This window comes from Panthera uncia (genome assembly GCF_023721935.1).
Source record: "Panthera uncia isolate 11264 chromosome A1 unlocalized genomic scaffold, Puncia_PCG_1.0 HiC_scaffold_17, whole genome shotgun sequence".
NCBI classification, from domain to species: Eukaryota; Metazoa; Chordata; class Mammalia; order Carnivora; family Felidae; genus Panthera; species Panthera uncia.
In genome coordinates, this window is record NW_026057577.1 from 124,624,007 (window position 1) to 124,648,442 (window position 24,436).

Consider the following 24,436-nt stretch of genomic DNA (forward strand, 5'->3'; position numbering starts at 1 on the left):
AAGAATACAAGAGAAATCTCTGGCTTCATTGAACTTACAGCCTAGTGGAGTGACAGGCAAACAAAAGAGTAAACATGTAGTTTGTCAGATGTAAATAAGTACAATGGAAAAAAAATTATGTTGTGTTGGGATGTGGCTTATTTCTATTTTGTATCACCTGTTGAGGGAAGGCCTTAGTGACAAAGTGTCATTTAAATAGGCACCTAAAGGAAGTGAGGGGACAAGCCACACAGGTTGGGAGAAAGTCATTCTAGGCAGCGAAAAAAGTACATGCAAAAGTCCTGAGACAGAAGTGTTCTGGTGTGTTCTAGGATCAACGAGGTGGATTTGTCACTTAAGTGCTCCACTCCACTTAAGTAGAGTGGGCAAGGGGCAAAATAGCAAGAGATGGGATCAGAGAGGTAGCAAGGGGTAAGCTCAGGGTGAGGACTTGGGCTGGATGCTGCACGAAATGGGATGCTGACAGAGGGTTGGAGTGAGGGGTGACACGACCTCACCTGCATCATGAAAGGTTCCCTCTGTTGGCTTGGACATGTTGAGTTTGTGATGACTGTGAGTGATCAATATGGTAATCAAATGGACAGTAAGAGTAAAGTTTGGATTCCAGGGCACCGGTGAGAAGAAAAGAAATTTCTGTGTTAGTCTCTGTAATACCCACAAAGTAATGGAAATGGATGAGTCATTCAGGGACTGACTTTAGATGGAGAAGGCAGAGTTCTGAGGCCCTTCAACATTTGGAGGTTGAGTAAAAGAGGAGTATCCAGCAGCCACAGAGGCTCAGGAGGAGCAGTCAGGGGGTACAAAGACCAAGAAGGGGTTTCAGAGAAGGCCCACCACTGAGAAGACGCCATCACTCACTTAGAAAACATTTTCTTGAGATAAGTATCATTGAATTTGAGTCACTAATATATACAAGGAAAAAGATATAATGGTGCGAGTAGATTCATCTATATAGGAAATATTATATTCTATTAGGAAAGGATTAGAAATAGATGCGAGTAGCATGGCTGTACCAGCAGCTGATGCAGCCATCTCTTCAGCTTGTGTGGGATGAACCTTGGAATTTTACTGCACGTGGAGCCAGAACCACAAAATGTGCATATCAGAACTTCCCTGATGTGGAGATTCAGGGGAATTTCCACTATATTTGCCTAATGTACATACTTCTTACAGTGATTTTTCATGACTTTTATGTGTGTGTTTATTTTTAACACATTGTTCTGGTGTCTTCTATTTTCGGAATCACTTCAAAATGCATTCCTTCTTACTTTGTATTTTTGCTCTGTACTTAAGGTTTATTATAGAATATTCTCCAAGTTAAGGAAGGCCCCCTTTTCAATGCCCCTAATAACCAGGTCTAAGTCATTTCTATACTTACAATGACAACATATATGACAAACACCATGTTTACATTTTATGTTTGGAAGATTCATTGCCAAGTAATAAAAATCACACTCTTGTTTTCATTTCTTTTCCTCTGTAAGTCTCGAAGGAGATCTCTCTCCATCACTTCCTTGTACATGCTCACTCCTTTGGAGAATTATTTTAATATCCTAAGGGAAGAGATTAAAAGAGAAGTCAGAGACATTAATAAGTGATTTAGGATTAAAGATCATGTAATATATGGCAGTGCTTAAACAGTAAGTTGTTTTTATTTCGATATTTTTCTTTAAGAAAATGGTTCTCTATTTAGTTTAAATCTCACCCTGCAACTTACTGGTTGTACCCTTGGAAAGATATCAAAGATCTTGGAGCCTCTGTTTCCTAATCTAATAATGACTGGAATTGTCACATTAGATTAAGTAACATTTATAAAAAGTAATTTACACAGTTTGGCACCTAATGAACAAGCCTAAGTGTTACTTCCTTATTCATGAAAAAAACATGTTCATTTACTATTTATGAAAAATTCTAATGCCAGATCAACCATATCTACAGATTTACAGAACTTTAGACGAGTGGATTATTTTGAGGGGAGACTTTTACATTTCTCCGTTTTTTTTTTTAATATTAGGAATAAATCGATCTGTTTTTTGTCCATTTAAAATAGCAGTGTCTTACATTTTAGATCACAGTCATTGAAAAAAATAAATGTAAAATACTATCAAAATGTCGAAGGGATACAAACACGTGTGAAAAATGTAGAGTTATATTTATGCAGTTTCTTTTCTTTCCCTCACAGATTTAGGGAAATGTTCTAAGAATGTAACTTTCTTTTCTTCAGAGCTGAGTTCCAAAGGTTTCAATTTGACTGAGGTCATTTTACTCAAGAAGACAGGAGTTAGTTCACTATCTGAGCTGACCCCTGCTGAGTGACACACGTACTGCTTATTTTCAGTCACTGCCAGGAATCATAGTGAATCATTTTCTGGTGAGACCTTGTTTTTTGAAAATGCAGATTTCCTACAGACAGAGGTCAAACTCAAGTGAACTAAGTGAAAAAGAACAGCCGCTCCCCATTGTTAATACTACATGTTCTTTGACTAGAGAGTATTTACACTAATACTGCTGACTGTTCACTTGGGGATTAAAGAGTGAGCTGCCCTGTGATCACGTGACACTCTGCAGCATGGAGAACATCATCAGCTTCAGATGTTTAAATCAGCCCTGGCTAAGTTTGCAGTTGAAGTCAGAGGCCATAATTTTCACTAGCAGTTAATGGAGGAAAGCTGAGAGAGTTTGGAAATGTTTGACTTGGGTGCTTTGAAAACACAATGCACCATAGCAGCCATCATGTTTTGTTACAAATGAGAGGATTGGAGAAAACCTTAAAGTCAGATTCCCTGAAGGCACAGTGGGATGAAAATCCCTTCAAGTCACTCTTAATAATTCGTATTTTGTCCTCATGTAATTGGGTCCTGACTCATTTGCTTATAAGAATTCCCCTGTGACATTCAGATTTTAATGCTAAAAGATTTTTTGTTATCTCCTATTGAATGGAAGCCTTAACTTGAAGCATATATGCTTGATTTGCAGGTTTGCTGAAAAAAAATTTACGTTGATTTGGTATGTGTTTGTTATAAGAAACTACATTCGTTAGGTTGGTATAGAAAACCAGGTGTTCACTTACATTTGTGGATATATTGGTCATAGGAAATTCATTGATTTTCCTAACAACTCAGCTACGATATCTGCATTGATCTTGTTACATTTATTTAACCAAAGCATTTTCTTAATAATTTAGGAATATTACTTGAAATTACCTCTTTGTATAAGATCTATGAAAGCAGAAGTTAAATAAATGACTTTGACCGAATAACTATAAGATCCAACACAAAATCTGGAATTTGCACCTAGGTATTGCCCGCATGGGGATTTCTGGGACATGAGTTTGGACCCTCTGTCATCATGGCACTGCAACAGGGAAAGCCTTTTCTTTCTTTCCAAAGAGCAGACACTGAATTCAGGAGATGAAGTGCCAGCTTATTTATTTATCCACATACAATGTCACATGGCTCAGAAATATTTCCTGGGCACCGCAATTACCAACAAACCCTCAATAGTAATAAGAGTAGCAATAATTATAATGTTTAACATTTATTTTTGGGTGCATCCTATCTGCCAAGCCCTAAGCTAAGCACTTTATATGTACTAAGTCATTAAATCCATACAAGAACCCCATGAGGTATGTATGGTAACCTGTTTTACAGATGGGGAAACTAAGGCACCGTGAGGTCACTTGGCCAAGGTCACCCAGTGCATAGGTGTGAACCCAATCAGTGTGGCTCTTGGGCCGCTCTCTCAACCACAAAGCCAGGATGCCTCCCAATAGGAGCAAGAATTAAACATGCCAAAATGACTATGAATACTCAGTTTTTTTCAAATATATATTTCAAAATGCTGCTGCTTCCAAACACAAACCTTGTAAACAGAGCTATCAGGCAACAACCTTCACTTCCCACTGTTTATAACAGCAAACAACATTTTAACCTGAAAAACCACATTCTAGCTTTTGCTCTACTTATCTTGAAAGATCTTCAAATAACATCACTGTGGTTAAAGTTCATTTTAAAATGTGATCTATTTACTTCTACATGGATATCTGGAGCAGAAATGGTGACAGGATGGGTTTGGTAGAAACTGAATCTTCAGAGATTTTTTTTTTCTTTTCCTTTATTTCTCTTCTTTCTTTTCTTTTTTTTGCACAATGAAAATGAGAATGGAACATCTTACTGGAAAGAGAAGCTCTTTCATTCTAGAATATCAGAGTTTAGGCTTTTTAGGTCACAGGCTCAAGTCTCTAATTCACAGTCATATGAATGAGTCCCAATTATGCAGTCCTCTGTCCTCTCATGGCTTTGAGGTGGAGGGCCAGGAAGGAGAGGTGGGGGCGAGGAGACAGGGAGCTGAAGAAGCTGACTCTGCAGAAGCACTCTGGCCATGAAGGAAAGCACGGACAGACTGACTGGTGACAGACAGGCTTACTCTCTTTCTGCTGTTGGAGCACCAGGTGATAATGGTCTGGGGAAACTGACTCACAGAAGGTCAGATGTCCTGTGCTGGTAGGCTCTAGGTCAGAGGGGTGCTGCATGCCAGGGAAATTTGGGGAACGTGCAAAGACGGCGTTGGTAGTCAGTATGTCCAAGCACTCCTGGGATAGAGCGGGCAGTGGCCCAGAATCCTGCCATGCTGGAGGTAGTCCTGTGTAGAGAAACCGCACTGTCTACAACATCACTAGCGAGGTGTACAACAAGTTGATCAAACTCCTTCCAAAAAGAGAGAAATATGTACATTAAAAACAGCCCCATGGACTCCTGCTATCCCTAGGAGTCAGGACACCTTTTCAAGGGGCTGACTCTCAAAGGCAGTCATCCATTGGCTATTTTCTTAGGAAAATGCTGAATAGAATCTTCTCAGCAAGTTAATCATATTTAGTCTGGCCAGAGTCAAGATGTTTCCAAATTGTCTGACTTTGTACAGTTTTCTTCCCTTTAGGGGAGGAAATAATTATGGCATCATTTTATGTTTCTACTGGTTCCTGGTAATACAAGATAAATTCTAATATACATAATTCCAAGGGAGTTTGAAAATTATTTTACTGGTTCAAAGTAAGAGGGCCATTCCCTAAAACATAGGACAGCCATGTAAGATGAAATGCAGTCAAAGGTGATGTGCCTCTGGAACTTATACAGGATGACATCTACCCAGAAGAAAGCAAAAGGGGGTTGATTCCCACAGCTGGGGACACTCCTTTGTCCTCTCTCCCCTCCTGTCTCCAACCTGTGGTCTAGTTCTGGTGTGCTCTGTCCCCCCCCAACTAATTCTAGGGTCACACTGACCTATGCCCTCCTCCTCCTAAGTGGGGAAGAAGCTAGTCTTCATTAATGAAAATATGAGATAGGAAAAACTGAAAAGGAACATGTAACATATCAGTTTTGATGCAAACAATAAATGTTTGTGGAATGTATGAGCACAGCAACTTGGAATAATTGCCAACAATGTTTCCAGATATTTTGGCCTATTTATATAAAGAGACACAACTTTGTTTTAAAAGAGGCCAATTAAATGTTAGAGACACAATGATATGGTTACGAGACAAAGAAACACTTAGAAATGAAGAAGTTGCTATCACATCACGTCCCTGCTCAGATGCCTACTGGCTCCCCTTCCCCCATGCAGTCCTGTGTCCACGCCTTTGCACAGACCTTTCCTTTTCCCTACAATGCTGTCCTCTCTCCACCCCAATGGCAGAATCCGTGTAGACCTCCTCTCCTCTCCCTCCACTTTCAAAAACTCCTGGCCGTCTTTGAAGACTCAGCTTCTAGAACAAAAAACGTCCTATGTTTTGAATTCCTGTAATGTTGTTCTTGGGTGGTTTACCTCATATCACTCTCTTGTAATTCTTGCATGTAAAAATTGTCTTACAAACATAGTGGAGTTTGGTTGAGAGCAGCAACTGAGGTTCATACTCATTTTGTCTCCCACGAAGTCTTGGATCGCTAGCCTTGGTGGTCAGTGCTCAGAGGCCAAGAGTAAGTACAGCAGCCACCATTTCAGAAGTCCTTGCCGAATGTCAGAAACCCCACCATGTGCCTGAGCAATGCCTGAGCTCATTTCATTCTCATTGCAACCCTCTCTGTCGGAATGACTGTTATTCCCATTTAACAGATGAGGGAGTCAGGATGAAGAGAAAGTTTAAGTCAGGTCTCTAGTAAGTAGTCTACCTGAGATTCAGTCCCATGACTTCCTGATCCTTGAGCCTGTGTTCCTAAATGCTATCATCATACTTCACTACCGGATGAGTGTCTGCTAGCTTGTTAGAAATTGATTTCAGTTATTGCCAACAGAGGAGATACAATTTATAAGCAAAAAGATCAGCAATTTAAAACAAACAAATTTAGGTCTGAAGATATTCACGTCTGAATGGTCTCATTTCTGGGCATAGAAGGTTATCACTGACAAGTCAGGAGAAATGTGTCTTAGAATCACCTTCATTTTATCGAAGTGAAAGTGCTTTTATCTTAAACTCAGCACACCCTTAATTGTCCAAGAAACAACTAGCAGGAGCCAAATAAAGAGACTTCATACGGTTGAACCGGTACGTGAGGAGGCTGTACACCTGCCCCACTGTGATTGGGGTGTGTCTCTGCCTGCCTTGTCCCTTGTCATTAAAGACCTGGCATTGCCAGGGTGGACACACATTCAGCACATGCGGTAGAGACTCGCTGGGTCACTGTGATCTCTGAACTGCAGCTCTCCCTTTCTTCCTTCTCTCCTTCTGTGGCGGTCTAGTCTCTATGGGTTTTGTCCTCAGTTTCTCCATTTTGCACAGTGTTTCCCTGATGGAACTGACATCCAGTCTCCTGTGTGCGCTCACACTATATGCGCTACATAGACAATGGGTACCATGATTAGAGAGAACAACTACGTCAGCACTTGTTTGGGGATCGTGGTCTCCTTAGTTCTTTTTGGGAAGGGGGGATTCTATTCTCCATACTTTTCAGTCACAGGCTAGTTATTAGCCGGATGGAATGATCTGGAACACTAATACTGCCTCTCATCCAGCTTTCATCTCATTCACTCCAGCCTTCTGTCATAGATCCAAGATAGCCCCCTTCCTAATGAGGCAGCTCCATAATGTTAACAGTGTCATTCATAGTGCAGATAGCTACCTCTACTGTTCCTGGCCTTGCTGCCCGCTGGGTATCACAGGCTGGCTTCTCTAACCTGATGCTTTTACCAGCTTAGCTTCTCTGACCCTGGTTTGGCCAGCACCAGCTTCTCCCCTGTCTCTGTAGTCCACACTGGAAACGTCCCACCATGCCCTGATCCTGAGCTTGACTGAATTAGGACACCTTGGGATAATACTCACAGGGATTTTATAGTCTGAATAACTTGAAATCAGGTCTTGAATAAAAGGATGCTTCAAAAGAACAGCAACTCTGACTGGTTCCAGATTCTTGGCACCTAGGTCTTGAAATACTTTTATGAAGTTCTTTAAAGAAGAAAAAAAAAAGTGAAGTTAACTTCACAATCCTGCAGATGTTAAAAACTTATTTTACTTAATAAAGGAATTTGCCATAATTTCTACACAATGATACATTTGAGAGCAATTCCATGAAACTATGCTAAGACTTGAGGGTGAGTTTTCTTATGTACAAGTTACCCCTTTTCTGAAGGAGTCTAACCAACCTCTGAGTCAGCGTTCTCTATCTGTAGGTGGCTGGCAAATCTGTTAGCGTCCTGTACTTCTTTTCCCCCTCGGAACACTTTGAGTAGTCTTTCCAAAGAAATCTTTTCAGTGTTTGCATTCGCAGGGATATCTTCTTCCTTTTCCTCCTTTTCTTCTCTTAATTCCCTTTCCTCACTCATGAAGTTTCCCTCATGTTCAGGATATTCCTCAATTGGACTCATATCAGTAAAAGAGGAGGTCTGCACGATTTAATAAAGACAATATGAAGTCAGACTGAAGAGTTTCCAGTAATGGAGACATTTAAACACACTAATGTTGTCACACACTTTTCACGCAATGAAGCGATGGTGCCTCCCACAACCTAGCCAAACAAAGTACCGAAGAGAGCGTACTAACTACACTGGAGATCACATCGAGATTCTAGACCAATTCTGCCTGTGGATACAGACACCTCAGTGTGGGGTGTGTCTTACCTCCATAGATGCTTCAGCTCACTGCACTGCCAGGCACTTCGGATTCCTCTGTAAGTGGACACTGGAGTGAATTAGTGTGCCTGATGCCTGGCTTCTGCACATGAATATAGATTTTTAAAGGATTTGCTTTGGAAACGGACTGTAGCCGAGAGGTTATGGCAAGTTAATTTCTCAAGCTTGATAGATTCTAAGAGCTTCAGAAACATTTGTTTGCATACCAGAGGTTAAACCCAACTAAACATTCAGATGGCAAAATAGAAAACAAATTGAACTAGAAAGTCAGGTGGGATTTTTACGGCTGCTCATTGAAACACGGCCAAGAGCCATGAAGTCGGTAGGCCTCATGAGTATGGTAAAGAGTACAGTATTTCTGAAGTAATTTCTTGTGTTTCAAAAACCTGAAAACCATTCCTGCCCATTGACCTTGTAATTATAGATCTAGGAATTGATTCTAAAAAAAATTCATTTGCACAAAGACTTCTATATATGGATGTTTGTTCAGTATTACAGCAAACACAGAAAATCTGCAATTCCAAAATCAGAGAGTGGTGACATAAATTTTAGTATGTTTCTGTGATGGAATACTATACTGCCATAAAAACTGTGGTTTAGAAGAGTACCTAGTGACTTGAGAAAACACTCATAGAGGTAAATGCAAAAAAAAAATCCATAAAATGATAAATACACTAGGATCCTCATTTTCTTATACATCTATGCTTATTAGTGAAAAAAAGAAAGGGGCACCTGGGTGGCTCAGTTGGTTAAGCCTCCGACTTTGGCTCAGGCCATAATCTTGTGGTTCACAAGTTTGAGCCCTGCATCAGGCTCTGTGCTAATAGCTCAGAGCCTGGAGCCTGCTTCGGATTCTGTGTCTCCCTCTCTCTGCCCCTCCCCTGCTCACGCTCTGTCTATCTCTCTCTCAAAAATAAATAAAAACATATACAAAATTAAAAAAAAAAAAGAAAAGAGAAAAGAAAGATACAGTAAAGAGTTAACAAATGTTTACCTCTGGTTAGGGAATAGATGATATTTTTTTCACACATTGCTGTACTTTCCACATACTCTACATATTTGTATTTATTGTATTCAGTGTAATAAACACATATATGTGTGTGAGTTTTTCATGATAAGATTGTTGATATTTGATGATTTGCCACAGAAAAATGGGTGTTTTTGGAATGTTGACTGATTAGATGTCATAACACACCTGAATACCAATTCTCCTTTATCCCAAGAAAGGAAAAATGATAAACTTAGGCTTAAAATAAAAGGAGGGTTTCAATGTTTATAAATATTCAGTTCAGTAGAAGCATTAAGTGCAAGTTAATTAGTCACGAAAGTTCTTTCCAAATAGGTATGAAAGCCCTATATATAAAAAATTATGATACAGCAGGAAATGAAGCCTGTGATAGTGGTAAGTCCCTTTAGGAGATTTGTAGGGGCTGTGAGCAGTGTAATGAAGACAGGTTTCATTTGTTCTAGCTCTGTGTAGGTTGGGTTTCTATATCCTTTGGTAAACTGGGAATTTAATCTAATCTAAGACAGAGAGAGAATTCATTATCAGGTGAAGATTTTGGAATTAAGTATAGATCTATCTACCTACCTACCTACCTATTACCCATCTATCTACCTATTCAAACTCTTCTCTATTTTAAAGAACTGAAATATTACATTGCAGAAATGTGAAACTGGCCTTTTTGTGCCCACCTAAGATGCTTGGAAATCATCACACAGGTAGTGTAGGATGAATAGATTTCTATTTAGACTGCAATATAAATGCTACAAGGACATAATAAATACAAAGCCTGTGGGTGAATAAATGATTAGCCGGATTAGATGGGCAGGTGATACCTAAATAAAACAGACAAAGAGCCTTGTCTCTCTGCCCTATTTCCATAGTTAGAGACAGACTATTCAGAGGCCTGATACAATCATCATGGGATAAATGAATTGTTGCCTTTTGGTAACAGTCCCCAGAACAGTGCCTGGCCATTAATTTCCTTCATTCAACCAGTTCAGTCCCACAACTCAGAGGCAGAACAGAAGGTCAGTCCTTGGGACTAATATGGGTAAAGTGTCAAAAGAGTAAGATGGAATTAAAATTTAGATGTTTTGAACCCCAGCACCTCAAATGCTCTCCCAAGATGCTTTAACAAGATTTTTAAAATGTGGGAGTTTCAAACTCACAATTTACTGAATTCCAACATCACAACCCCACACCACATAGGCCAGAATGAACCATTTTTCCAAATGTCAACTTATTTAAAGCTTCACTAGGACCAGCACATACTCATGAATGCTTTGCTCTTGGGATTCTTTTAAGTTACCCAAGAAACTATGGATTTGAACAGAAAGTCTGTGCCACATTGAATAAAACAGCATGAGTCACTGAAATAGAGTAAGGAAGAATAAAATATTGTGGATGTTTCCAGTCATTCATGTGGAAAGCAAAAGCAGAGATCTGATTTAATGTCTTGGGAGTGAATATGGATCTGTTGGAGGTGTTATTTCTGAGTAAACTCATTATGGCTTCCTGGGATGAGGTTGCCCAGGAAACAAACACAACTGGAAAGGGCACAGAAACAGAGTGGCATAATTGGAGGCAGGATGCTAAGAACAAGAGGTGAGCAAGAATGAGGGAGGTGGGCGGATTCTGTATTTCAAAAGCTCAAGCACCTTGGGTTCACCCAAAGCCGGGAACAGGCCTGTGTGTGGTATGTCACAGGCACGCTCTCTGCCTCCTGCCCCTCAGGCCTGTTCCATCCCTGTGGTGTTGTGGAGCAGTTCCTGTGCAGTGTGCTTGGACTTTAGAAGAGCTTTGAGGAGAAGCACTCCAGGGGCATTGCTTCTTGGTGGGGCATTAGCTTCCCTGAATGAGTGGTTTAGGGACAGAGGGGATGCAGAGCCCTCCTGTGCTAGCTGGCCTGGTTGCTACTCACCCAGACAGCTGTATGTTGCTATAGGAACAATTCTAGCACAGGCTTCCTTTTTCCTGGACTTTCTAGCTCATTGCAGCCTCCTGGATTCACTATTGCCTCTGATGGGAATGCCTGCTCTCCTCCTCTCTACCTTAGAAACAGAATTCCGTTCCTCCTCACTCTCTCCTCTTCCCATCTTTCCCTCCATGTTTATAAACATTAATTGAACATTTGCTATGTGGCAACCACTGTGGTGAACATGAAGGTGGGTAATAGGTTGTCCCCAATTCAAGGTAGAAATAACTTATTAGAAGGATTCAATAGACAAACAGCTGCCTGAATTACTAGCTCTTCTTACTCCCTCCTTTGTTCCCCTACAGTATGCTCTAACACAGCAGCCAGAGAGATTTCCATACATTTAAAGTCAGATGGCCATATTCCAATAACTTCTCATCTCATCTCTCAGCAAAGTCAAAGCCAAGGTCCCTACAGTGGCTCTTGGGGCATCTCCCCCTCATTTATTTTTCTTACTACTCTCCTCCAGCTCATTCCTCTCCAACTATAATGGCTGGTCTTTGGAATACATCCAACACCCCCTCCCCCCCCCCCCGCCCCCCCCACCACTGTCTGGCTTTGGCATCTGCTGCTGTCTTTACTTACAATTGCAGCTACCTTGCTGTTCTTCCCAGCGTTGCAACCTACCCCAGCTCCTGTATTTTTCCCTATATTATTATTTTCCTGTAGCATTTATTATCATATGATGTAGTCTATATGCTACTTCTTTATTCCTCACATCAAGGGTGGTTCCCAGTACACAGAGAAGCTGGGAAAATATTTGTTGAATAAATGCATGTATGCATGAAGTGGTGCCCAGCCCTACCAGAGAGGATCTGAATCTAAGGGGGCCCCGTTGAGAGCTCTCAGTGTTGCTCTTGAGTGTCAGGGGAAACTTCATGAATCATCTGGTAGTTGAAATAGGCCCTGGATACTGGGGAGGCCTTGAGCCCTTCAGAATGAGATGAAGGGGACACCAGGTGGAGGCAATAGCAAAAACAATGATAGGGAGGTGGGAAAAAGGAAAAGACAAACACCTCTTCTGATCAGTAAGACCCTATGTTAATCTGTCCTTTTCGCTGTGTTCCTTCCATGTCTGGCACATTGTTCACCCATTGTTTTCTGCATGGATGGGGGCGATTAGATGGAGTCTCTTTAGGGGAGCAAATCAGCCTTCTTCTGTATCCCTTGCAGACCACAGGGCTATTTACAAAGTGAATTACATAATTAACTGACCCACTCAATGAAATCTTTACTGAGCTCTGTGCCAGTAATTCGGGTTCAGGATTGTGACAGGTTCAGAACAAGACAGATGGCACCTCCCTGCCCCCTGGGTGCTTAGAGTCTAGCAAAGAACTGACCTGAAGAAGTGACTGTGAGGAGGATCGTGAAGGGAGAAACATAGAACTCTATGGAAACATATGGCAGGGGCTGCCTGACATCACCTGAGGTCAGGGAAAGTCTCCTGGAGGACAGACATGTGACTAAGATCTCCTGGCAGGCCGCGATCCATGCCAGAGTTAGCTTACGGAGGCCCAATCTATGGGGGGAGGGTACAGAAGCATCCCTGGGGAAGCGGCAAATGCAGTCCCAACAAAGGCAGTCCATATCTGACTCCTTATTTACTTGGGAAAACTGAAACTGGCCTTCTACTATCTAAAAAGACAGAATACTTGAATGAAATAAACACTCATTGCTGCACTTTCTGTCACTGTGCAGGTATTGAAGTAGCATCTACAGCAAATCGGGTTGAAGAGCCTTGAGTTGGCAGCTTACTGGGCACCTGTCTGGCCTCACTCTGACCCTGATGGAAGAGGAAGGACATCTCTTGTCCATTTGTCCCAGGTCAAAATTTAGGGTTGCATCTCAGAGAGTCTATTTCTTCCTAGATATGAAAGCTGTCACAGAAACTTCCCTTTTTCTTTCTTTCTTTCTTTCTTTCTTTCTTTCTTTCTTTCAGAACCCAGCATAGTCTATTTTGACAAACATGTATGAAAGGCAAACAAGTGTGCCTAGGACATCTGAGGAGTTTGGACTGGGCAGTACCCCTCCATCTTCTGTGTTCATAAAAGAAGAGAGAAAAAACATTCCATTACAAGGATCACAGCTCTGTCCCCAAAATGTCAGAGGAATACTAAAAAGTCATGCAGAAGGGAATATAATAAGTACATTAGTTAGCACTCTTTTCCATCCAAGACAGCCAGGGAATGCCAACCCTTTAGAAATCTAAAAGGGAATGTGAGGTTTAATTAGCTATTAAGCTTCTTTGTCTTTAGATGTAGGATATACAAAGTACTTGTGGGTTTCAGGAGACTGGGCTTTGGCCTGAAACACTATCAAGTGTCACATGTATGTGGGATGTCTGAGGCCTGGCTTGTTTCATGTAGGCTTTCCACACAGTATGACAGATAGATTGGGTTGATACCCACTTATTCACTTATCAGGATCAGTACTTCATGTAAAATAAATGCTGTCCTTTACAGAACAAACTTGGATTCCACCAACAAATTTTGAGCAAATTTTGACTTTACTACAAAGATTTTTGTTTTTTGTTTTTTGTTTTTTGTTTGTTTGACAGTGGGTCTCTAGTTCTTAAGCCAATTGAGTAAAGCTTTATTGAAGACCTAGTGTGTGTAAAGCACTGTGTTAGGTATCCAGAAAAATGCAGACATGAAAAAAAACTTATGTTGTTAGAAGTTTAAGATCTTCTGGTAGCCCCCTGCAGACCCCATTGCTGGTCCATTTCTGGACCACAATTACCTTTTCTGCAATAAAAGTAGGAGTTTTGGTTGGTTGGAAGACGTGAGTCCCAGTGGCCACACTGAGGGCCCTGTAGACCCCTTCCACAGCATCTGGATGACAAGCAAAATAAAGTAGCATCTGTGTGTAGTCAAGTTGAGGTGGGTCCTTCTCATAGTCAGCAAATAACCTAAAGAAAAACTGTCACACAAGAAGAATTCTGATCAAACATAAAAGGTGTAAAACTGGTAGTTAATAGATGGACAGGCAATGAAATATCCTTCCAGGAGCTTTGGAATAGAGCCGCTTTCTGAGGATTGAATTAGTAAAAGTAATATATAATGAATAGTATTAACTGAAGAATATGCTAAGTTAAAAAACAGAATAAATAAGGCTCAATATTCTAATTTTAAAGAAAATTGTATGCTAATTAATGGTATCAACATATTTAGGAAAGAATGTGCTAATAATAATAATAATTAAAAAAACACGTGGGGATGACATGCGAAGCAGGACCACAGAACAAAGACCCATCCATCTATCTAACCTCATCACCATTCTGACAAACTGGGCCCTGACTACTAAATATGAAGCTTCTGATATATCTCCCTACCCTGAGTGGCAAGAGGGGGAAATGATAACCAAAGCCACTGGGACTCTAGCCATTAAAATCTTTCAACTGGTCAATCCTGCTCTGAACTTCATACTTAATTTGTTGACAGTAATGTGGACTCTTTCCACTGTGAGTTTACACTAGAGGAGAAAGTGTGCTAACCACTGAATATCAGTTTTTTTGGTAATCTCTCATTCATTCTAGATGACTGAGCTGGAAGCCAGCTCTATATGCAGTGTTTTGTGCATTTGGCAGCAAGAAAAGTTAGTGTGTGGGAACTCAATATCCCCTGAGGCCCCCCCCACAAAGAAGCTCAAATCCTGGGACTCACAGGTCACACCCAAGCACCTACATGGGCCTGGTTGTAGAGAAGACTCCTTTCCTCAGTGAGCTCTTCTCGTATATGTACATTTAGTGGCCTGGAGAATCTTCTTTTTTTAATTTAAATTTTGATACAGTAGATGATTCTTGAATGGTCTAAGGTTTAGACTATGAGCTATATGAGCTTTGCACATATGGCAAGCTCCTGGATGATTCTAACACTGATGGTCCTGGCCTAGACTTTGAGAAGCAAGTGCCTAGATCCATAGATACCATGTTATTCTTGGCTACCCACAATACTTACAACTATGGACACACATTTAATTAGACAGAAGAGTAAGTTTCTGACACTTGACAAATCCAATAAAAATTTAAATAAAAATAACTTTGATAGGAAACTGCATAAAGTCTTTATGTTACAGAGCAGGAAAGAATCTCAGAGGTCAATGGAGTCTGCAAGTTCATTTGTTCAGTCACTTTTATCAAAGTTAACGGAGTGGTACGTCTGCTGTAAGCCAGGCACTGAACTATCCTGAGATGCTTAAAACCACTCTCTAACAGTAGGGGCACCTTTTTCATGATCCAGCTGGTGGGTTCCTTCAGGACTTTGTGTTTTCTTCATGCCCTCTTGCCTCTGAGTTACTCCAGGGATGGCCAGCCGGACTTAGAGTAGAAGGGAGACTGACACTAACAGAGAACCATGGCAGGGTCCCTGAGTGCTTATCTTCCATTTCTTTCAAAGGAATTGTTGAACTTCATTATGACTTCCACTGAATTGCACTTATAAATGCTATGCAGGTGCATCATTATCTTCATTAACAAAGCAACCAAATATTATATCTCAAAAAAAGATGTGAAAAAATGAAATAATCTGATATGTAAACTCTTTCTGTAATTACACAGGATTGATTTTAAGTCATTGGATTGAATATTTATAAAAGGTAACCTTGCTGTGTTCCTAAGATCATTTAAAATATTGTAGTAGGCAGAATTCTAAGAAAGGTTCAAAGGTTCCCACTCCTTGGCATATTTATCTTGTATAATCTCTTCTCCTTGAGTGTGGATTGGGTTTGTGAATGTAATGGGAAAGTCACTCCTGTGAGTAGGTCGCTTTATATAGCAAAGGTAAAGAGATTTTGTAGATGTAAATAAGGTCCTTAATCAATTGGTTTTGAGGTAATCAAAATGAAGCCTGATGTTGGGCCTGACCTAATCAGGTAAGCTCTTTGAAAAAGGACCCAGGCCTTAAGGAGAGATTTGAAGCCAGAGAGATGCTCTCCTTCTGGCCATGATGAATCAGACTGTCCAGTTGTGGAGAAGGTCATGTGGCAGGGAACAATAAGCAGCCTCTTGGGCTGAAGGTCTCAGTCCTACAACTGCATGGTTCTGAATCCTACCAATGATCCATCTCAGAAGCCAGTCTTGGAACCAATCTTGGAGTTGACCTCAGATGACAATGCAATCGCAGCTGATATCTTGATTTTTGCCTTATGAGACCCCGAGCAGAGGACTCATCTAAGCCATGCCTGGACTTCTGACTCAAGGAAGCTGTGAGCTAATGAATGGGTATTGGCAAATACTTATTGAACACCTAAGATGTGCTAGGCATGGACTATTCTAGGTGCTTGAAATGTATTCACTAAGAAAGAGATAAAGATGCCTGTTCTTGAAGAGCTTACTTTCTAGAAGGGGAAGACAGACAATAAAGAATACATTTTAAAAGTTGGGTAAATTAGATAGCGATTATGGGAACACACAAAAAAGTAGGCCAAGAAAAGAGGAATTAGGAGTGGAAGGTGGGGAGGGGAACAGATTGCACGGTTGAGAAGGGAAAATTTGAACAAAGATTGGAGGGAGTAAGCCAGGGAGCACATCTGGAGTAAGAGCATTATAGGCAGAGGGAACTGCTGAGGCCAGTGTCCTAAGGTGGGCATGCACCTTGCATGGTTACACCATAAGAAGGCCAGTGTAGCTGAAGCAGAATGGGCTGGGGCAGAACAGAAGGAGATGAGGGAGAGAGGAATAAGGGCCAAGGCCAGGCTGGCTTCTTCAGGACTTGGGATTTTCCTTTGAGTAGAATGCAGAACCATGGGGGGTTTTGAGGAGAGGCTGCCATGATCTGCCTGTAATCTGAACCAAGACAAGGGAGGAACAGGGAGACCCATCATGAGGCTGTTGCCATCATCCAGGTGAGGTTGACTGTGGTTTGTTCCAGTGATAGCCATGGGGCTTAGAAGGAGTGGTCTGATCCTTAGTATATGTTGAAGATAGAACTACCAGGGTTTCCTGAGGGACTGGACGTGGTGTTTGAAAAGGAGAGAAGATTTGGGTATGAGTCCTAGGGTTTTGGCAACTGGAAGATCAGAGTTGCCAGTAACTGAGAGGAAGAGGGCTTTGGGTGAAGATGGGAGTGGTGGGGTGGCAGGGACAGGGGTTCGGGTGGATACAGTGAGCTTGAAATATCTACTAGAATGTTCAAGTGGAGATATCAAATGGGCAATTGCATGTAGAAGGTCTGCGAGAGAGGTCTGAGGTAGGAATAGGCATTCGGGATTCGTTAATAATCAGGTAGTATTTCAATCCTGGCCTCAACAAATATGACCAGCCCAAAGTAATAGAAGGATTTCACATGAACAGAAGCTGTGGAGAAATTAAAACAATAGCTGTGAATTTGAATATGGAAAAATTGTCTTTTCTCAGGAAATCGCTAAGGATTTTAAAATCCTGGAATAGTTGCTCTTGGTGTTGAGTGTGTGGGAAGTTGGGAAGCCAGGACATGGCCTGTGGAACCCTGTCAGTCATAATGAAGTGTACTGTCACTGTCACAGGACAACAATGTGATTGCAACACAGATGTGTCTCAGAGTTCCTTTCTTGGATGCAGTGTGGCATTTCATCCAGTGCCTAGGACTCTGGGGTCATCCAAGGCCACAGACAGTGTGATGGCCTATCTGCAGGAGCCCTGCCAGTGTGGCTCAGAGGCAAACCCTGGGTCACCGAGAGCATAAGTAACAAATCAGAAGAGCTGGGTGGGACCCAAGACTAGTCCAATCCCTCTTCTTAAGAAGGTACAGAGGCCCTCGGTGTGAAGGGACCTGCTCAACATCCTCCAGTGAGTCATGGCAGAATTGGGGACAGAGCCCAGGGCTCCTGACTCTCAGAATTCCTTCTTCACAGAGCATTTTCCCTTCACTGATTTGGTCTTTCCTATTCTAATTACAGCCAAGGACGTAAACTTGTTCTGTTGTTTTATCTTTTTTCTTTGCACACCTTTCCTCAGGATGTTAACCATTAGCTGTTCTTCTTCAACCAAACAGAGTCAGCAAGGCTAGCTTCTGTGTAGCTAACACTTACATAGGGCTACTCTGTGCCAATCACTCACTCTGCACAACAACCCTGCCAGGGAGGGATTGAAAGAAACCAAGGTGCAGAGAGGTTAGGTAATGTCATCAAGACCTTGAAGCTTGCGAGCATTGGAATCTGTGCTTTTAATCCCAGTTTAAGAGCACTGAGACTTATGTAATACTGAGCATTCAGTCTCTGACACACTGAGGGGCAGAAAACACCACACCTTTCTGTCCTCTGGACATCACATTCACATGCACACACTCACACACGCATGTAAGTTATCTTCTGCCCCACTTCTTTCTCAGGCTTCATGGTCCTGTCTCTGCTGCCGACTTTGTTCCTTTCCTCCATGTCACTTCCCAGCAGTCTGGATACCGATATGTGGGAGCCATGCCCTCCCTAGGGACCCACAGGGCCTTCCCTGCTTCACCGCCTCACAGTCTTAGGGCACAGTCTACCTTCTGGCATTAGCTTCTGGGTGAGCAACTGAAGGGCTCTGCCCTCGGTTGACATTTCTAAAAATTTCTGGTTGGAAAGGAAAGCGCTTTCACGTGACATCATATTCAGATGGCCAGGTTCTTTGCAGAAGAACCTGCTTATGTTGCCCACAGACTTGTTCACAAAGTCATAGAGAGATGGCCTTCCAAAGGCTTTACAGGGTTGGTCTCCATCCTCCAGTTTCACACAGAAAACCCCCACCACGACCAAGACAAAAAACTGTCCCCACCCTTGCCAGTCTCAGGTCTTGGCCTTTGGTAACTCCTTGACCCCTTTTTCTTATCTGCTCTCCTGCTAGCATCTGGGAGAGGTGCTTGAACACTGTGAATCCAATTGAAGGGAACTTTTCACTTGAAGTTTGTAATTAGAGTCATGTTCAGTTTCAACTGCAGTTATGAGCAAATGGCTGGCTGGAAATTGGACAATCAATACACCTACTTTGCAGAGATGTCTAAATCCACAGCTCAACTTTTCTCATAGTCTATTGAATTTGGTTGTATTAGGTATATTTTCATATTTTAAACATTTACACTCAAACCAGAGTACTTTACATATATTAAGGTCCTGTTTTCTATTGTGGCCTCAGGGATAGAGACTAATAATATTATTGATAATAATAATGTTGATAATAATGTTATTGATAATAATCTAATGGGTCATGGGAAATACTTATGCAACCCTTGGTATGTTGTACAAGTTAATCAAAATCAAAGAGAAATGAACAAAACATATACAGTAGTCCCCATTATCTGTGGTTTTGCTTTCTGTGGTTTCAGTCACCCACGGTCCACTGTGGTCCACCTCAGTCCGGAAGCAGATGATCTTCCTTCTGACAAATCATCAGAGGGTCTCTAGTAGCCTAACACTACTTCACAATGCCTACATCATTCACCGTACTTCATCTCATCATGTAGGCATTTTATCATCTCACATCATGACAAGTGAGTACAGTCCAATAGGAAATTTTGAGAGAGAGAGACCATAGTCACATAACTTTCCTTACAGCATATTGTTAGAATTTTTATTTTATTATTAGCTATGACTGTTAGTCTCTTACTGTGCCTAATTTATAAGTTAAACTTTACCATATGTATGTATAGAAAAAAACAGTGTAAGGGATGCCTGGGTAGCTCAGTCAGTTAAATGTCCAGCTCTTGATTTCAGCTCAGGTCATGATCTTACAGTCATGAGATTGAGCCCTACATTGGGCTCTGTGCTGGGCATGGGGCACGCATTAGATTCTCTTTCCTCTCTCCCTCTGCCCTTCCCCTGCTTGTGCTATACTATCCTCAATTTCAGGCACACACTTGTGGTCTTGGGATGTATCCCAAGGTGGAGTGGTTACTGTGTTGGTAAAATGATTGCTCTTATCCTAAGCTTTTAGAATTGGAAGGACACTTAGAGACAGATGTGTCGAGTAACGGCTTACCTGGCAGATGAGAAAAGTGAGACCCGAGGGATTACGAAAATTGCTCAAGATCACACAGAGAGTTAACAGCGGGGCTCTGTCTTAAGGCTTTGGTGCCTGCCTCCTCCCCCAGAACTTTTCTGTGCTGCTACCTTATGAACATTAAAGTCTACAACTGGGGGTCGGGTGGGGGTTGGAATCTGAAACAAATTACCAAGTGGAAGAAAAGATTAAGAAATTATCAGTGTTATAGTAGTGAGGTTTTTTTTAAGGATCTCAGCAATTACCTCTATAAGATGCTCCTTTCTATTGAATGGCAGGGGTTCAAGGGGATTTTCTGGAATTTTTAGATCTTCATCTCTCGTAAACCACAGACCAGCCTATACAAAAAATAAAAATGAAAATTATTAAAGGATTGTTCCTCTCAGAGCCATAGGGATTGAACTCATCTTGTTCAACTGTCTAGAGCACTGGTCTCCGAAATAGGGGGCAAAAACCAAGGGGATGCAGGAGAAAATACCAGAACTTCCACTTACACATATTTTGATAACATTGTTATGTCATTTTTATTTAAAAAATTTGATAATGTAAATAATGTATTAGTTCAGTAGTACACATGTATAATTTATAAATGAAAATCTACATCTTGGGGGTCCTAGCTCTATTTTAGCCATCAGAACATGTGATGAAGTTTGGAGGTCACTGCCCTAGATCTTGCCTGCATGGTGATATTCTGGAGGGGTCTGCACTCATAACCCTCGCTCACATTCCTCATGTTCTGTTCATGTTGCTCTCTATTCCCAGAGTCTAGTGTGATGCTGCCAGTGCACAGTGTTGGAAAAACTTTTGCTGAGTGACTGACTGACTCAAGAGCTCAATGGCCTACTCTTTAATGACATCCCTCTTTCTCAGCCCATTATGTGATATTAATCACAGAATCCTCTGATTCCCATTTGGCAATGCCTCTCTCTTCCTTCCTTCCATCCCCACTCCTGACACCTTGGTGCAGAGCCTCTTTACTTCTGTCACAGGCCACCCCAGTCAGCAACGAGTTGTTTTGGTTTCTAGTCTCCCTTTTACTTGTTTCAGCTTGTAGTGTGCAACCATATCACTTTCCTCGAAACTTTAACCTTGTCTTATCATTCTCTGCTCAGAAACATTTCCTACTCTTGCTGTGTTGTTCACATCATCCCTCCTACCTGATGTGACTTCCTGCCCACCCATGTAAACCTGCACATCTCTGCATTCTCTGTTCCAATCACACTTCCCTAGAGACACCTTCCTTGATCTTGCCTCTGAACTCCAATTTGATTTGTTTATACCACACATTGGATATTTGGTCCATTCCTTTAGGTGTTGCCGTTCATGCCTGCTGTTGAACATGTCTTAGGTTTAAAGGATATGTCGTGTCAAGCTTAATTTTTGTACATGGTAAGCACTTCATATTCATATGAATTTTGTTCCTAGGTCTAGCTTTCTTACCATCTTCCAGAGTGACAACCCACTCTCAGCACTATTTCCAAGAGGTATTGGCTTGCTTAATCTGACTCTGGCTTATGCTCTTCCAAGGATCACCTGTGCTTTGAGAAAAGGCTGGAATGGCATTGGGTAACTTGTCAGCAGATACAGATCCCAAAGGTGAGACCTGGGGTTTCTTTTAATTTGGAACAAAGGAGATGCTGGTCATGTGGAACCCTGTGAGAGAGAAGACCCAGAAGAAGCTTAAATTTCAGCATGAGCTCAAGCTTTGAATGTGCTTTTGTATTGACCAAGAGGAGACCCTTGCCCAGTAGCTAATCTGTGGAGGGTAAGTACCACTCAATGGGAGAATAGAGGTAAAGAACATAGGTAAGAGACATGATGGGGCACCAAAGTTCAGAATTACCCTCCTGTCTTAACAAGAAAAATAAACAACATAAATGAAAGATGATTTTCCAGACATCAGACAACAGGCAATACAGCACATTAATTCCTGAACTAAGGAAAGCTACCAAAGAGTCCTATTAGTGTTCCAGCCTGGATGGAGTTTCTAGGCTTCAGTGCCAGGAGAGGCATCCAAATAGAGCCTGGTGACCTTCCTGATTTGAGAAGGCAGACTCTATTATTGAGGCAGGCTGAGATGGCTAGAATTTTCAGGGTGGACTACTAAAGATGCACTGAGGACAAGCCATAGAGATCCACAGAGGGATCTCTGCAAGTCTTGAGTGATAGCCAATCTGTGGATGTGTGTTTGTGGAAGATACCAGAAGCTGGAGAAAGAACCAGAGGAAAGGAGTAAGCTGAACAATTCCTGAGACACACATAGGGCTGGGAAGAGTACATGTTACCACCAGGCAGAGTGGAAGGATCTCCTCAAACACAGGCATTGAAGAGAGCCCCCAGGAGATAACTGCCTTAACAGTGGGGCCAGATTGGCCACTCTGGACCCATTCTTACAAATCTTATTGTAACCTTGAGAGGATAGAAGTGATTCCAAGTAACACTGATGCAGGCCCAATAATATTTAAACGTATATAAAGTTGGGCATCCAACAAAATAAGATTCACAACATCTGGCATCCAATATAAAGTTACTAGGTATTCAGAAAAGCCATAACTTATGACCCATAGAAGAAACATCAATCAAAGAAAACAAACACAAAAATGACACAGATGATAGAATGAACAGAGAAAGATGTTCATTTGTCTATTCTAAATACATCTCATTTGTTCAAGGAGATAGAGAAACACATGCATATATTGAAGAGAGAAATGGAAGATACAACTAAGAACCAACTTGAATTATTAGAGACAAAAAATTTAATAACTGAAATGAAAAATATACCACATGGTATTAATAATAACAGATTCAGTTCTGCAGAGGAAATCATCAATAAACTTGAAGACATAAGAATAGAAATGAATACAAAGTAAAGCATAGAGAAAAAAAATGGGAAAAAAATGAACCAAGCCTCAGTGACCTCTGGGACAGTACATACGTGATTAGATTTTGAGAAGGAGTGGGGGTGCAGAAAAAAAAATTTAGAAAAAAATCCTCAAAAGTTTCCAATCTGACAAAAATTACAAAACCCACAGATTTTCAAGAGCTCCATGAACCCCAGGCAGAAGGAACATGAAGAAAACCACACCAAACAACACAGTAATCATTGCTGAAAACTGGGGATGAAGAGGAAATATTAAATGAAGCTAGAGGGGAAAAAAGGAAACAGAGGATCTCAAACCCTCCTACCATTGCTCAACCAACACTCTATTCCATGTTTAATTGTTTCAATGCACAGGAATTTCCCCTGATCCTTAAAATCAAGGAATCATTCATACTAGTTTTCTAATAATATATGATATTGCATAAATTAAGAAAAAATCGTGTATTATGCACACAAGAGGGCCACTTTAGAAAGGAAAAAAAACTAACCTGACTGGAAAACAACTTATAATTACTAAAAAGTCATCCGTGGGTAGATCCAACATGGCAGAGAAGTAGGAGAACCTGAAATTCCCTTGTCCCTTAAACACAGCAGTGTTGAGGCCAAAGGACTTTGAATTCGAAGAGTCCAGGCTGCTGAGTGAAAGAGATGTCTTTGCGGACCCACGGGGACAACGTGGTGGGCCATAGGTGCGTGATTGTGAACTGGGAGAGATGAAACGGGCAGCATAGGCATGGAAGGGAGGGATCCCCTTCTGCGGAGAGACAAAGGGAAGAGAAAAAGAAGCTGGGAAAGTGTAGGACTGTATCTGGACGAGAGAAAGACCATGGATGGGGATGGAGAAAGATCCAATCTCTAACTGCGGGGCTTTCTCCGAACTGGGGCGGGCTGCGCAGTTAGCGCACCTGAGAAGGAAGGGAGCCAGCCCTGGGCTCCGTAACCAGCTCAGAGGCACAGTCCGCAGTGGGAGAAAGCAACCCCTTCCCTGGATGGCTGTGGGAAGAAGGTATATAGCTGTTCAAAGGACAAAAACTGCCTGCGCCAACCAGCCACAGGCCATATACATAGGCGGCGCGGAGCAGCACTTCCCTGGAACCAGAGTGCAGGGAGAGGGACCCTTTAAGACATTGGGGTTTAAATCGCAGCTTAGTGCCAGGGAGGTGCGGGAGTCATTGGAGCAGGACAAACTGCCTCATTGGCGCCAGCGGGGCACTGCAACGATGGCCTGAACAGAGTGGTTTGGGCCACCAGGTCTGGGGAGGTGAGACTGTGGTGTCACCATTTTTCTCCCTGTCACTGACAAGGTGGGGCTTCAGGGAAGGACAGCAGGCCCACAGTGGAGGTGGGACCCGCCTACACCAAACCACGCCCCTCCGTGCCTGGTAACTGTAGCGGGATTGAGGCTGAGTCACCACACAGTCCCTCCTCCAGACCAGCGCTGCCATTGGTTCCAAGGCATCCAGCAGTTTTGCATTTCCTGATTTAATTCTTGGACAATCCTTATTATAT

At 41.8% G+C, this 24,436-nt stretch overlaps 1 protein-coding gene across 4 annotated transcripts in view; it reads right to left on the reverse strand.

The window, feature by feature from the left end:
* Positions 1–1,390: 1,390 nt before the first annotated feature.
* Positions 1,391–24,436, reverse strand: part of SPEF2 (sperm flagellar 2) — a 183,321-nt gene continuing 160,275 nt past the window's right edge. For 3 of the 4 annotated variants that reach the window (XM_049648173.1, XM_049648172.1, XM_049648174.1), the window contains 5 exons: positions 20,292–20,384; positions 13,839–14,018; positions 7,633–7,872; positions 7,313–7,435; positions 1,391–1,553 (listed from right to left, as the gene is read on the reverse strand). In XM_049648173.1, coding sequence (XP_049504130.1) covers positions 1,464–1,553; positions 7,313–7,435; positions 7,633–7,872; positions 13,839–14,018; positions 20,292–20,384 — 726 coding nt within the window. In that variant the 3' untranslated portion in view covers positions 1,391–1,463. Of the gene's footprint in view, positions 1,554–7,312; positions 7,436–7,632; positions 7,873–8,106; positions 8,155–13,838; positions 14,019–20,291; positions 20,385–24,436 lie in introns of those variants that run through there. The other variant, XM_049648175.1, reaches the window with a different exon arrangement.